The following is a 16,030-nucleotide window of genomic DNA, read 5'->3' on the forward strand; positions in this document are numbered from 1 at the left end:
TGTGTCCTTCTTAATCAGAATTAACTTAGCAACAAATCTGCTTAACTTATTAAACTTACTTTCATACACATGCACGTGTAATTCCCTTGCTTCAATCTCGTATATTCTATCTTCATTTATCTTATAAACTAGTCATCGATGTATTTATTCTTGAATTTTTCTATAAACGATAACCACTTCACTTGATCTTTTAACGCTCTTATGGTGACATTCGTTCACCATATTCTATCTTATCCACGTAGTAACGAAACTATTCAATTTAACTTCTCCACTTTGGAGAAATTGACACCTTCTAACATTATCTTCATATCATTTATCCAAAGGTCTGTAACAACATAACCTTTCTCAAATTCACCCTTGAACTTGGGGTGCTCTTAACTCTATTCGATACATTTATTCTATGAATTATAACAGTATAAAATTGAAAACACATCATAATATCTTTCGCTAATCTTGTACAGGCACTCCCTGAGGTTTTCGCTCTTCTCCCTACCTGGCCAGGGCAGGTGAATGCTATTACCTTCAGTCTATTGCCTTATATTTCACTTTGGAAGCTCTCATTATCATACATCTAATATAACATAACACTTTAACTCTATTATCAAGACAGTATACTCCTTACACTATCATATCATAAAATTTTTCACTTTGTGTTGGCATGTATACTTTTAAAAATACTTTTGACATCGTTTTTAGCTTAGAATCGGCTAAACCGTAGCTCTAATACCATTAAACGTAACACTCCAACCCGTATCCGACCCGAATACGAGTCTAAGATGTCACATTAACTTTTCAAAACTTTTTTTTCAAAATATCAAGACATTTAAACTCTTTTTAAGAAAATACGATAATATATTGTTGAATCATGTTTGTTATAACCAATTTAAGAAAATATATGTTTGATGAACAGTAAAATACGGTATGAACAGTGAACAATATCGTATGAACAATAATGAACAGTACCCGAATGTTAAAATTTTCCAGAATGTCAGAAGGGAACCGATTCCCCTACTACAGGGAATCGATACCATGTTATAGTACTGCCGTAAAATATGTATAAATTTATAAAAATCTTAGTTTTTATCCGTATAAAATTTCCATGTACAAATACACATTTAAATCATTACAAAATTCGATCATATGATTTTACGAACCAATAAAAATATATCAAATTCAAATCTTTATTACATGCAAACCACTATCATTATTAAAAAATACATACTATTTCATTCTTTTCTGATATGATCTTTGGAAAGGAGAAACTGACCTGTCTTGCATAACTTTTACCAATCTTCCTCTTCTCGGAACCTACACGTGAAACAATCACACGCTAAGTCGTTGACTTAGTGAGGCATATAAAACATAATTATATGCTAACGGTAACTTCTACAATGCACGATATTTGATACTACCTTATCATATCAAAACATATATTATTCTTTTTAATATATACATACATGCACATATCATGTAATATAAAATCATTAACATGTTTATCATTTATCATTTTATCATTATTAATTCCTGTAACATTTCATATCATCACAAGCATATACATCACATATATTATATTTGTGGGTTATCTCTTTAATCAACCCATGGTACACTTGTGAGAACTAATTATATGTGAGTGCATTAAGGTTGTGCACAAATGATGTCACCACAACTCGTAAAATTCCCACTAGGGGCACTGAAATTTGTCCCTAATGACCACTATATCCCGTAGGGCCACTGTATTGTCCTGAAGGACCACTGTATTATCCTAAAGGACCACTATGTCCCGTAGGACCACTGTATCCCTCGACTCTTGGCATGCCAACTATACCACTAGCTCTTATATCACATAACATGGGCAATATCATTTATATCATTTCACATATTCACATAGCTTATACCTTGTTCTTATGTCTTCTCATAGACATATATTCTTTCTCATGTAATCACATAGGTTCATATCATATAACTTGTATCATGGGTTGCATATTTATATGCCATATATTTCATATCACTTTGCATAGAATAACATAGCTTGTTTCATATGGCTTATAGAATTTCTCATTTGTTCATATACATATGTCATATATTGTTTACATATATTCATATATACCTTACATAGCACATAAGATAACATATCATGCATATCACATAGTTGATATCATATTTTTCATATATTCATGTAATTCAATATCACATATCGCATATAATAACATATTACACCTATACACATTTTCATGTACTCATACACACATAAAGATCACATACATTTTATAAATTACTCCTTACCATAATAACTCTGTCACTGGCTCATCGCAAGCCAATGTTTGATTGATAACTTAAGTACAATTAAATTGCACTCACCTTAGCTTTGCTTTAATTCAATCCTAATCCTTTGATTATTCTGGAACTTGTTTAGGCTCAATATCTACATAAAGATAACATTTCAAAACAACTATCAGAAGCCTAAACCTTAAACTTGATGTTGATAACTTAAGTCAGTTTAATGAACCAAAATTACATTTTTCATTTAGGGAGGAATCGATACCCCCTCAGGAGGGAATCTGTTCCCCCTGCACAATCTGGAATTTTTGTTCAAGCCTAGAAATTACTGTTCATTGCACAAAAATTCTCTATTTCCACTTCAATTCTTCATATTTCATCCCCTTTTATATTCTTAACTCAAATATACATACTTTAACTAATTTATATCTATTTATTTCATCTTAAACCTCAAAATTCTATTCTCCATATAGAAATAAATAATCATACCAAATTTTCCATGTTATCCAAACTTAATTCTAATACTTCTAACTTCTTATTCTCATAGATGACAAGTCAAATTCAACTTAAAATTCAACTTATCAACTCTATTTTAAGATTTCATTCAAGAACTCAAAATCTTTAATCTCTCCTATACCTTTCATCTTATTGTTTTAGAAGAAATTAAGCTTTCCTTAAGCTTAATTATCATCCAATGATCAAAACCCAACCTTTAATTGAACAAATAATCAACTAATGAAGAAACTTACCTTTGCTTTTGAGCTCTTACGGGAGGAGGAAGAAGAAGATGAAATATTTTATATTTTCATCTTCCCACGTTTTAATATCCTATTATAGGGGATAAAATATCTTTTATTGTCAATTGACCATTTTTCCCTTTAATTCCTTTGATAATTACTAATAACTTTCCGGAAATATTCCCAAATAAATCATTGAACTATTCAACTATTTTTCTTTGACCAACAAATTCTGAAATATTTCAATTTGGTTACTAACCCGGTATTGGGGATGTTACACCCAGCTTAAATGGTCAAAATTTTAAATAAAAGTTTTGAAAACCCCTTTAAAGATTTCAAAACCCCTATACAAAATTATATATTTTTCAGCTCCCAACGACTCTAAATCACCCCAACGGCTAGAAACGACTAGTAACTCATTCCAACATATAAAAACAAGTTGAAGAAACTTAAAGAAGAAAACTAACACCTATCCAAACAATCAAACACAAAAGAAGAGTTTTTCATTCTTATTTTTCTTTCTCTCATAAATAGTGTATATTTTAGCGAGCTTAATTTTGTAAACACCTTCCTTTTGAGGGTTTTCTTGTTTACATCTCTTATCCTTTGTAAAGGGGTTTTGGTTATAGTTTAGCCAAGTGAAAAACTAAGAAGTTGTAAAGGTTAATCTTGATCATTGAAAAAGAAAGAACAAATTAGTAGATTTGTTGAAAAATCCTAAGTGAGGACCTTAGGTAGTGGATGTAAGTCGAACCACTATAAATCATTGTGCAAATTTTCCTATCATTCTTCTCCTTACTCCCTAAATTTCAAAAAGTTAATTTACCTCCTTTTGGCTTATTTTCGGTTGATCGAATGAGTTTCATCGAACCCAACAATTGGTATGAGATATTGACTCATTAGAATATCTAACAACCGTGAGACAATCCTTGAAGAAACTCTATCCATTTTCGAAGCAACCGAGAAGCTAGCTTCCACCTCCGGTTCATTCTACATGGAAGACTCTCAAACAATTGACAAGCCTCCATACTTCAATGGAGCTAACTAATGCCATTGGAAGAAATTAATGAAGTTATTCATCCAATCCAATGATTTTGATGCATGAGAGATGATCGAGAATGGCTACTGTTCTTCAAAGAAGAAGACAAAGGAGTGTAGTGCAAAAGGACAGAAGAAAGCTCAACAAAATACTAAGGCCATGCACATGTCGTTTGTGCATTTGGTCCCGATGTCTATGAAGGATTTTCTTCTTGTTCAAATGTCAATGAGCTTTGGAATAAGCTTGAAGAGATCCATGGAAACAAGAAAGAAAAACAAACAAAGATTGTGTGCTTAATGGCTCTTAAAGAGCCCAAGGTATCTTCTAACTCTAATGAATTCGATTCATATTCTTTTGATGAGTTACAAGATGCATATGACGAATTATGTTTGGAGTTTGAGACCATGAACTCCAAATACAAGAAAATGATTTCAAAATTTAAAGTTAAAAACGATTTTCTTCTGAAATAAAAAATGAACTTTGAAAATCAAAATGAAATTTTGAAAAAGGATTTAGAGCTTTCAAAAATGAAAATTGAAAAATTTGAAAAAGAAAATTTTGATTTAAAAGTTAAGCTTGAATGTTTAACAAAAGAAAAAGAAATCATTTTAAATAATTCATCTAGTTTCATAATGGTAAAATGCTCACATTGCCATTATCATGGTCATTTGGAACATATTTTTCCTTTAAAGAAAGGAAGACATTTTAAAATTATACAATTATGGGTTCTTAAGAGAACAAGGGACATTGAAACTAACTTTCAAGGATCCAAAGCAATTTGGATACCAAAATCCAATTAAATGTCTCTTGTAGGTGTGTGAGAGCAATGGTGATGAAAGTGAAGATATTCAAATTTTCTAGCCACATTTGATATGGAATGGGTAATCTCTAAATTTATTTTGATTATCTTGCATAATTGGTTGATCATTTGGTTTAAGCATGCATGAATTTTGATTTTAAACGATTTTATGTTTTCTATCTCATGTATGTTAAAAAAGAATTGTGATGGACATTTTTCTTAAGTTTTAATGATTTTTCGTTAATGTTTGTTCATCATAATGAAATTTGGTCAAATTTTGTTTTAATGTTTTGTTTTTACAAATTTTAATTTTTACATTAATTTAAATGTTTATGCGTGTGATTTATTGCAAATGATATCAAATTTTCAAATGCATAACATTTTTTTTATAGTTTTATACACATACTTTTAAATACAACAATTGGTATTGCATAAAGTATATTAGACTTAGATATATTGAATTTCATGTGCTACTAAAATGTTTGTTTATCTTTGTTAAAATTCAATGTCTTTTAAGTATCAAGCTATTACAGTCAAATTTTTGCTTGGAATGCAATTGTTGAGGGAGAACTTTTGATTTTTCAAATGATTTTAATGTTAAAATTTCTACTTACTCTCTATTGTTATTTTGTACCTTAAAATTTGAATTATTTTTTATATAACAAAAAGGGGGAGAAGTATGGGTTTGAAAATTTCAATTTCAAAAATGAAAATAGAGGAGCTTTAATATTTTCCAAATATTGCTCTTTTTCATTAAATGTTTTATTAAGGGGAAACTTTTCCCAAAATCTATTTTTAAAGGTTTTGTTTATAAAAAAGGAGGAGATTGTAGAACCAATATTTTGATATAACAAATAAGTGCAAAAATGTTTTTGGACCAAATTTAATTTATTCAAACGTTGCAAAAATAATTCTAAGTTTTTAAGTTTTTAAAAGGCAAAACAAGCAAATTTGGGTCTGGTTTTGAAACCCCTAAGGCAGAATATAAATCTGGCCTATAGATTTCGAGACCCCCTCAAAGGTTTTGGAACCAGCTGCTCAAACGGTCAAAATTCTAAATGAAGGTTTCAAAATCCCTTTTAAAGATTTCGAAACCCCTGCGCAGAATTGCAGCTTCCAACGGCTAGTAACTCATTCCAACATATAAAAACAAGTTGAGGAAACTTGGAGAAGAAAACTAACACCTATCCAAGCAATCAAACACAAGAGAAGAGTTTTTTATTCTTATTTTTCTTTCTCTTGTAAATAGTGTGTGTTTTAGCGAGTTTAATTTTGTAAACACCTTCCTTTTGAGGGTTTTCTTGTTCACATCTCTTAAAGGGGTTTTGGTTCTAGTTTAGCCAAGTGAAAAACTAGGAGTTATAAAGGTTACTCTTGATCATTGAAAAAGAAGAACAAATTAGTGGATTTGTTGGAAAATCCTGAGTGAGGAGCTTAGATGGTGGATGTAGACTTGATCTATAAGTCGAACCACTATAAATCATTATGCAAATTTTCCTATCATTCTTCTCCTTACTTCCTAAATTTCAAAAGTCAATTTATTCCCTCTTAGCTCATTTTCGGTTGATCGAACGAACTTCATCGAACCCATCACCTTATATTCCAACGCCATTTCAATCCCCTGATATGAGCCAGCAAGAGAGTTTTCCGTCTACCAATATGCCTAAATACCTCCTTATTCCACTAACGACTATTTAATAAGGTTAATATAATATAATAAAGTTTAAGTTAGTGATATTATTCAAGATATGATTATTGAAATATATAAACCTAGCTACTACCTTCGACACAAAACCTTTGAATATTAATATTTAATATAAAATTTGTTATATCAATATTATATATAATTTTTTATATTAATATATCGGTATTGATTTCGTATTTTTTGATATTTTATTAGAATTTTATTTCAAAATATCAAAATTATTATCATGATAAAATCCATTGTCGTTTCCACGTATTTTATTATAAGTCCAGTTTTCCCGATTATTCACTCCTAAGCCACATGCATAAAACGTCCACAAGGAAAAGAAAAAATATATATCATTTTGTTTAAAATAAAAGGATTAATTTCGGTAGACATCCTTGACTTTTTTTAATCTAAATCTTCCTAATCTAATTTTTATAGTATCAATATCAAATGGATCAGGTTCTTTTATTAACACTATCATTAATATGATGTTAAATTCCAACTAAAATATAATGCAAAATAAATTTAAAATGTGCGGACAAATAATAAATATATGTATCTATTACACATATAACTTAAATTTAACATGTCAAATAAGAAATAAATTTTATGAATATCAGTTACTTTTAAAACACATCGGATTTAAGTTATTCTTGGACTAAAAACTTGACCCACAAATTTTAAACATGCAATGCAACAAATTTGAATTAGCAACTAATATCTAAACTGAAGATTAGATTAAAGAGAAAAGTTTATTATTAATATAATATTGAAACTTTGTGCACTCAAGTAGAAACATTTTAAAGTATAAGATTAATTTAGAATCTTAGTTGTAGTTTGGGATTTTTGGTAAATTAAACCATGTAAAAAAGAGATTAGTCTACAAAATCAACTAATTAATTTTATTTAATAAAAATACAGTAAAGGCAAGGTTGTCTTTGAAATCATCTCTCTCCACTTTTCAAAATGCTTTTCTTTTTCTTAATTACCCTCCACTTCTCGTTACTCTTGTCTTTTTATTTCTTGTTTCCTTTTGTTTTTATTTCACTAAATTGGTCCATCCGGTTATTGGTCGCCGGAGTAGCAACATCGATAGATCAACTGATCTCATTCCGGTGAGCTGCTTCTTCCGAAGGCTCTTTCTAGATTCCGGGCTATCAACTTTGATATAATCCGATCATTTCAGGAACCATTTTCACCGTTAGATCAGTTATTGAGTTCTCTTTCTTAGGGTGAAGCCGCAGAACCGTCGCCGTCGAGTTCTTTAATCCCTATCTCGATTAATCAACAACATAATCGTTATTAGGGTTTCTTTCTTGGGTCCAAAATGTTTAAGAAAATTATCAAAGGAGGGCAACGGAAGTCTTCCAAATCGAATTCAACATATGCATATTTATATGGGTACGGTCCACCAATTTCCCACAATTCTGGGTCGGGTCCTGACGCCAGACAGAATAGTGATTATCCTGCAAGCGCTCCAACAAATGATTCACAAGAGAAAATTCGCCCAAAAAAACCAGAGAAAAAAAATCTCTAGGGTTTAATAAAATATTAAAAATTCAAACCATCCAAAATCAGTCCACAAGCCGAACTGTTATAGCCAAAAATCGTCTTTATTCGAATTTTGCCAAAAATAGCAAAATCCCGAAAATCAATCTAAATTGAAATTTGAAATAAAATAAGCAATCTCCAAAAAAAGGGCCTAAATCGGATTTAAATTGACTTCCTAATTGATAATCGAAATATTACCATAAATAATAAAAAATATCTAAATCTAGTGATTCGGAGGGGAAAACGGCAGAATTTGAGGTTGAAAAAAAGGCCACATGCTCAATATGGAGAGCGTGTGTGTCGAAAAGAGCTTTCCGGATTGGGGTCTTATGCGCGATTCTGACACCTGTAGCCAAAGTTATGGCCAAAAGACTGAAACATACTCAAAACGACCCCAATGAGAAACATGTCATAATCAATTCCCGCCTTTGCGCTGATCTGCCAATTCATGGTATCTCAGCGCCATCAAGGTGCAATCTGATAGCTCAACATCATCTGTCTCGGATCCCCCTGCATCAGTCACCCCGGGTTGGAAAGAACTTGTCCTCGAGTTCAGAGTAGTGTCATCAGAATCCACAAAATAATGACTCAGGTATTTCACATTAAAGACATCAGAAGTCTTCAAGTGGCTGGGAAGGCGCAACCTGTAAGCATTATCATTGATCTTCTGCACGACCTCACAAGGTACAATCTTCCGATCCTTAAGTTTATTATACTCACCAACATGAAAACGATCACGAGTTAATACAGCCCAAACAAAATCACCAACATCAAAAAGTACCTGACGACGATGATTGTCGACCCGAGTCTTGTACTTGGTATTGCTCTCATGAATGGTTTGTTTCACCTGCTCATGGATACCCCGAAGATACTTTGCCATCTCATCTGCTTTAGGACTGAAATGACCTATACGTGGAATAGGGGCTAAGTCCAGCACCCCGGATGGGTTCTGACCATAGACAATCTCAAATGGGCTTAAACATGTGGTTCTATTTTTTGATATGTTGTAGGCAAATTCTGCCTGAGGCAATGCCAAATCCCACTGCTTCGGCTTCGTTCCTGCCAAACACCTCAAGAGGTTTCCCAAACTTCGATTCACCACCTCGGTCTGGCCATCTGTCTGGGGGGTGGTAGGCGCTACTGAAATTCAACTGTGTTCCCAGTTTCCCCCACAGGCTCTTCCAGAAATGACTGATGAACTTAGTATCACGATCTAAAGATATGGATCGAGGAACACCATGTAAACGCACAATCTCCTTGAAATAGAGATGGGCAATCCGGTCAGCATCCATAGTCTTTCTGCAAGCTACAAAATGAGCCATCTTGGAAAACCTGTCAACCACAACAAAGATAGAATCCGAGGCCCTTTGGGTGCGGGGTAAGCCTAGTAAAAAATCCATGCTGACATCGAACCAAGGAGCTTCAGGAACAGGTAAGGGAGTGTACAAGCCCGCATTGGTGATAACTCCCTTAGACCGCTGGCACACATAACAACGGTCCACATAATGGGCCACATCACTAGTCAACTTGGGCCAATAAAAGTCAGAAGAGATAAGGGCCAAGGTCTTATCTCGGCCAAAGTGTCCCTCATTATGGAGTTCACTTATAATTTGCTGCCTCAATGAACAATCTGGAATGCACAACTGTAATCCACGAAACAGATACCCATTATGCAAAACAAAATCATGACGGTGACCCTTAGTTACCTCCTGAAATATCCTTCCAAAGGAAGGATCAGCTGCATACATATCTGTGAACGTCTCAAAGCCTGCAACTTTAGTACTCATGGTGGTGAGAAGTAAGGTACGACGGCTCAGGGTATCTGCGACGCGGTTCAAACTCCCTGCTTGATGCCTCAGCGTGAAAGTTAATTCTTGCAAGTATGCCACCCACTTGGCATGACGTCTACTAAGTTTGTGTTGTCCATTGATGTACTTCAAGGCCTCATGATCGGTAAACAGAATAAACTCCTTCTGTACTAGGTAGTGACGTCAATGCTTCAGGGACTGAACTATGGCATAGAACTCCAGATCATAAGTGGAATAATTTTTCTTTGATCCCGATAGTTTTTCACTGAAAAAAGCAACCGGACGACCTGCCTGACTCAGAACACCACCAATGCCAACGCCAGATGCATCACAATTTACCTCAAACACTTTGTCAAAATATGGAAGTGCCAAAACTGGAGCCTCGGTCATCTTCTGCTTGACCAGTTGAAAACTGGCCTCTGCCTCCTCGGACCACTGGAAATCACGCCCCTTGAGGCACTCTGTGATAGGGGTGATCAGAGTACTGAAATTTCTAATGAATCGGCGGTAAAAAGACGCCAAGCCATGGAAACTTCGGATGTCATGTAAGGTCTTTGGTCTAGGCCACTCCAAGACTGCATCTACCTTTGACTGATCTGCATGAACACCATCAATAGACACAACAAAACCAAGAAAAGTCACAGAAGTAGTGAAGAAAGAACACTTCTTTTGATTGACAAACAAGCACTCCGTTTTCAGCATCTCAAAAACAGCACAGAGGTGATCGAAGTGTGAAGTCCATGTCGGACTATAAAAGAGGATATCATCGAAGTAAACTACAACAAATTTCCCCATAAAAGGCTGCAAGACCTGATGCATAAATCTCATGAACGTACTGGGCGCATTGGATAGCCCGAAAGGCATGACCATCCACTCATACAACCCTTGTGGCATTTTAAACGCCGTCTTCCACTCATCTCCAGGTCTTATTCTGATTTAGTGGTAACCGCTCTTAAGGTCAATTTTTTGAGAAGACCTTAGAACCAGATAGTTGATCCAACATATCATCTAGACGGGGAATTGGAAACCGGTACTTAACTGTAATTCTGTTGATTCTTTGGCATTAGCAGAGCAGGGACTGCACATGGGCTCATACTCTCTCGGATATAGCCCCTCTCCAACAACTCTTCCACCTGTCGCTGCAACTCTTCAGCCTCCTTGGGATTGAGGCGATATGCTGGTCGATTTGGCAAACTTGACACAAGAACAAGGTCAATTTGATGCTGAATATCCCTCATAGGTGGTAGCCTAGGAGGAAGATCATCTGGCATCAAGTTAGAGAATTCTGCTAGCAGCCGCTGCACTTCTACTGGTAAATCTGCATCCACGTCTACTGCATTGTTCTCGCAAGGTAGTAAGGCATAAACCACGTCGCCATGCTCAATCTCATCTAAAAACCTGGACATAGAAAACAGAGTAGTATTATGGGTTACTGGGGTAAGAGTGAGTCATTCCCGCCGGGGTGCCAACACAATCTTTTTTCCCTTGATGCTAAGGGAATATGTATTCTTCCCGTCCATCATGAATGACACTGCGATCATACTGCCAGGGTCGACCCAAAAATATATGACACGCATCCATTGACACAACATCACACCAGACATTATCAAAATATTTTCTACCAATTGAAAAAGACACGAGGCATCGCCTATCAACTGTTACCTCACTGCCTTTATTTAGCCATGACAGCTTGTATGGCTTAGGATGGCGGTCCGTCTTCAACTGCAATTTCTGGACAACCTCCTCGGACACTACATTCTCACAACTGTCGTTGTCAATGATCATTTTGCAGACTTTATCTGCAACTGTGCAGGTCATGTGGAAAATATTGGTTCTCAACCAATCGTCCCCTGAATCGCCCTTGGGAGTAAGTAGACTCTTGCGAACGACCAGAGTCTCATGACCATCTCCATACAGCACATCATCAGTCTCATCATCGTCATACACGGGTTCACCAATCTCCTCAGTCTCGTCTTCCACGTTTTTCTCAATCAACAAATTTTTGCCCTTTTGACTAGCAGGTTTCCTGCAATCAGTCGCCCTATGCCCTTGTTCACCATAACGAAAACATCTAATAGTAGGGTTAGAATTACCCTACGGTGGCTGTTGAGCAGGACGGGGAATCCTGAGGACGAACTGGTCGACTGTTGTGATCGTTCCTGATCACTGGTATCCTGTTTTGCTGTTTTTCAACAGCAAGTGCACGCTAGTAAGCTTCCGAAACACTCCACAGTGAATGAAGGCTGAGAACATCTTGTAAGGGCTGGCGTAAACCCCCAAAATACCGCGCCACCATTTGCTCCTCCGTCTCAGATAAATCATTCTGGGCGATCAATTGGTAAAACTCCTCCGTGTAATCATTGACTGATCGTGCGCTCTGTCTCAACGCATGAAGTCGCTGAAACAAGGTTTGCGTGTAGCCGAAGGGAAGGAAGTGACCCTTCATCTTCTTCTTCATCTTCTCCCAATCAATGATCTTGGCCTTGCCCTGTCTTTCTCGTGAACGTCGCAACTGTTCCCACCACGCAGATGCTCTACCCTTGAGTTTGATGGCGATCAGTTTCACTTTCACACGATCGGGGACTTCCTTATATTCAAAAATACGCTCTACTTCATTAATCCAATCCACGAATCCCTCGGCCTGTAACGTACCAGAAAACTCAGGGAGATTGACCCGAAAACCGAGGTCTCTATGACGCTCTTCCTGACCACGGTGTTCCCGGAATAGAGCACGATTGTGATATGGGTTTTCGAAAGCGGAATTGGTATCGTGATCAGAGGCCTCACGATCCTCGAAATCCTGTGTCGCCAGGCGCTGGGTTAATTCTGCGACTTGCCTCTGTAAATCCACAATCATCACATCCTGAACGTTGCGATCACGACATTGGGCTTCTTCATTCGGAACCTGCTCACGACGACCACGACCACGACCTCCAGCCATTGAAACTGGTGAAATTTCCCAGGAAGATGTTGAAGCTCTTACACCAACTGACGCCAGACAGAATAGTGATTATCTTGCAAGCGCTCCAACAAATGATTCACAAGAGAAAATTCACCCAAAAAAACCAGAGAAAAAAATCTCTAGGGTTTAATAAAATATTATAAATTCAAACCATCCAAAATCAGTCCACAAGCCGGACTGTTATAGCTAAAAATCGTCTTTATTCGAATTTTGCCAAAAATAGCAAAATTCCGAAAATCACTCTAAATTGAAATTTGAAATAAAATAAGCAATCTCCAAAAAATCCGGCCTAAATCGGATTTAAATTGACTTCTTAATTGATAATCGAAATATTACCATAAATAGTAAAAAATATCTAAATCTAGTGATTCGGAAGGGAAAACGACAGAATTTGAGGTTAAAAAAAAGGTCACATGGAGCGTAGCTCAATGTGGAGAGCGTGCGCGTCGAAAAGAGCTTTCCGGATTGGAGTCTTATGCGCGATTTTGACACCTGTAGCCAAAGTTATGACCAAAAGACTGAAACATACTCAAAACGACCTAATGAGAAACATGTCACAATCAATTCTCGTCTTTACGTTGATCTGTCAATTCATGGTATTTCAACACCATCAAGATACAATCTGATAGTTCAGCATCATCTGTCTCGGACCCTTACATCAGGTCCAAACTCCAATGCCGTCGTTGCTCCAGCCCAGAACTCCGACATCCTTTTCGTCTCACCACTGATGAACATCGTGGAACCCTTGCCGTCATTCCGTGAAGTCTCCGTTTCCGAGAGACAGAACTTGTTCCTGAGAAAATTACAGATTTGTTGCTTCCAATTCGATTTCTCTGATACCTTGAAGTCGGCCCGTGAAAAAGAAATCGAGCGGAAAACACTGCTGGAGCTCGTAGATTTCATCCAATCCGGCTCGGGTAAAATATCGGATGTGTGTCAGGAAGAAATGATTAAAATGATCGGAGTCAACATTTTCCGATGCCTCCCTCCGACGTCTCACGAGAACACTGGCCAAGAAGCAACGGATCCTGAAGAAGATGAAGGCTACTTGGAGCCCTCGTGGCTGCATTTACCGATTGTCTACGAGCTTCTTTTGAGATATTTGGTATCTTCGGATACAGACACTAAGGCTGCTAAGAGATACATTGATCATTCGTTTGTTTTGAAGTTGCTTGATTTGTTTGATTCAGAGGATCATAGAGAAAGGGAGTTTTTGAAAACGATTCTTCATAGGATTTATGGTAAATTCATGGTCCATCGCCCATTTATTAGGAAAGCCATAAACAATATTTTCTATAGGTTTATATACGAAACAGAGAGGCATAGCGGGATTGGGGAGCTTTTGGAGATTCTTGGAAGTATTATTAATGGCTTTGCTTTGCCCATGAAAGAGGAACATAAGTTGTTCCTAGTGAGAGCATTGATTCCTTTGCATAAGCCAAAATCTGTGGCAATGTACCACCGGCAGTTGTCTTATTGTATAATTCAGTTCGTTGAGAAGGATTATAAGTTGGCTGACACTGTTATTAGAGGGCTGTTGAAGTATTGGCCTTTGACTAATTGTCAAAAGGAAGTTCTTTTCCTTGGAGAACTTGAAGAAGTACTTGAAGCAACTCAGCCTGCTGAGTTCCAACGATGTGTGGTTCCTCTTTTCAGACAGATCGCTCGTTGCCTCAATAGCTCTCATTTTCAGGTAACATATAAGGACTTATCTCTTTTAAATATGTCATTTTGGGTTTGCAAAATTCCAATAGTCTGTGTTGTCATACACCTTTAGGAACCACTAGTATTCAGAATTGTGGAATGTCAATTTGTTCCTAGAATTGTATTAACAATGATTTTGATGTCCAATTGTTATCAGCTTTTGATATTTTTATCCTAACCTTTTGGTGCTTGTATCTAACTTGTGATTCTAAATGTGGAATGGGATTCTCATTAGCGAAGCATAACCATTGGCACTCTGGGAAGATGCTACATACGCAGTGTTTAATAACTTCTGATGGCTGTTGCATTGTTTCTAAACAAAATTAAGAGTTGGAGCAATATATGATTTGAACCCTTTACATTTCTGCTTACATTCCAGTAACTTCTCTCTTTTCAGTTTTCTCCCACGGTGTAGCTTATCTATGCTTGTTGGGATCCTTTGGCATGGTTTTCTGTTGGCCAAGACTCATTTGAAAAGCTGGGGTGAGGGAGGTGGGGAGTTCTGTGACTTCCGGCTTACACTCATGATCAGTTAACTTTAAGAGTTTATGAACTGTTATATGTTGGTCCAAACATCAAATTGTGGTTGCTTTGGAAATTTTTCGTTGTTCCCGTGCATTCAATTTAGTTTCTTGCATTGATGCTAATCTTGATATAATTACACATTGTAACATCATCATGTGTCCCTTAATCACAATTTTCAGTCTGGTGATTATACCTTACTGTTTTCTCTCCTACATCCTTTTACTTATTTCCTTTTTTTCCTTTAGCCTTTTTGTGGCATTTTCCCTTAATAGTATATGGTTGAATAGTTATTAACCGGTTCTCATTGAGCTAAGTTTCTCCCTCAATGGATTACCTTTTGCAAAGGAGGGTGTAGTTCAACATCTGGAGTTATTGGTTATTTGCTTCATTTAGTGAGGTTTCTGCCGTGCTCATCACAACTTAGAATTGCTAGAGGAAATGGATTGCTACATGTTGACTGCTTTAAAACTAGCGTTTGCCTTCAGAATTCTTCCTAAGACCGATTTGTGCTGCAGGTCGCTGAAAGAGCCCTCTTCTTGTGGAATAATGAGCACATTGTGAGCTTAATTGCCCAAAACCGGCAGGTGATATTAACGATCATCTTCGAGGCATTGGAGAAGAATATTCCAAATCATTGGAATCAGGCTATTCATGGATTGACTGTGAATGTGCAAAAGATGTTCATGGAAATGGATGCTGAGTTATTCGACGAGTGCGAGAGACAATTTGAAGAGAAAGCGGCCAGAGCCCAAGTGGTGGAAGAGCAACGAGAAATGACATGGAAAAAACTGGCGGATGCAGCAGCACAGAGAGGGGAAGACGATATGGTTACAGTGTAACAGATGAATCAGAATTGATCTGTCGATGATTGGATGCTGATATGATGGCATTGCTGTTGTTCCCTTCTCCATGTTGATTGCATCTTTCTTCTCATTTTT

The 16,030-nt window shown here is 36.4% G+C and overlaps 1 protein-coding gene across 1 annotated transcript; it reads left to right on the forward strand.

Moving 5' to 3' along the window:
* Positions 1–7,488: 7,488 nt before the first annotated feature.
* Positions 7,489–16,028, forward strand: LOC120154142 (serine/threonine protein phosphatase 2A 57 kDa regulatory subunit B' beta isoform-like). The gene is made up of 3 exons (XM_039165958.1): positions 7,489–7,999; positions 13,526–14,556; positions 15,608–16,028. Exons 1-3 carry the CDS (start codon positions 7,870–7,872, stop codon positions 15,929–15,931), a joined length of 1,485 nt encoding a protein of 494 aa, XP_039021889.1. The 5' UTR covers positions 7,489–7,869; the 3' UTR covers positions 15,932–16,028.
* Positions 16,029–16,030: the final 2 nt, after the last annotated feature.

Source organism: Hibiscus syriacus, unplaced genomic scaffold (assembly GCF_006381635.1).
Source record: "Hibiscus syriacus cultivar Baekdansim isolate YM2019G1 unplaced genomic scaffold, ASM638163v2 tig00111105_pilon, whole genome shotgun sequence".
NCBI lineage: Eukaryota > Viridiplantae > Streptophyta > Magnoliopsida > Malvales > Malvaceae > Hibiscus > Hibiscus syriacus.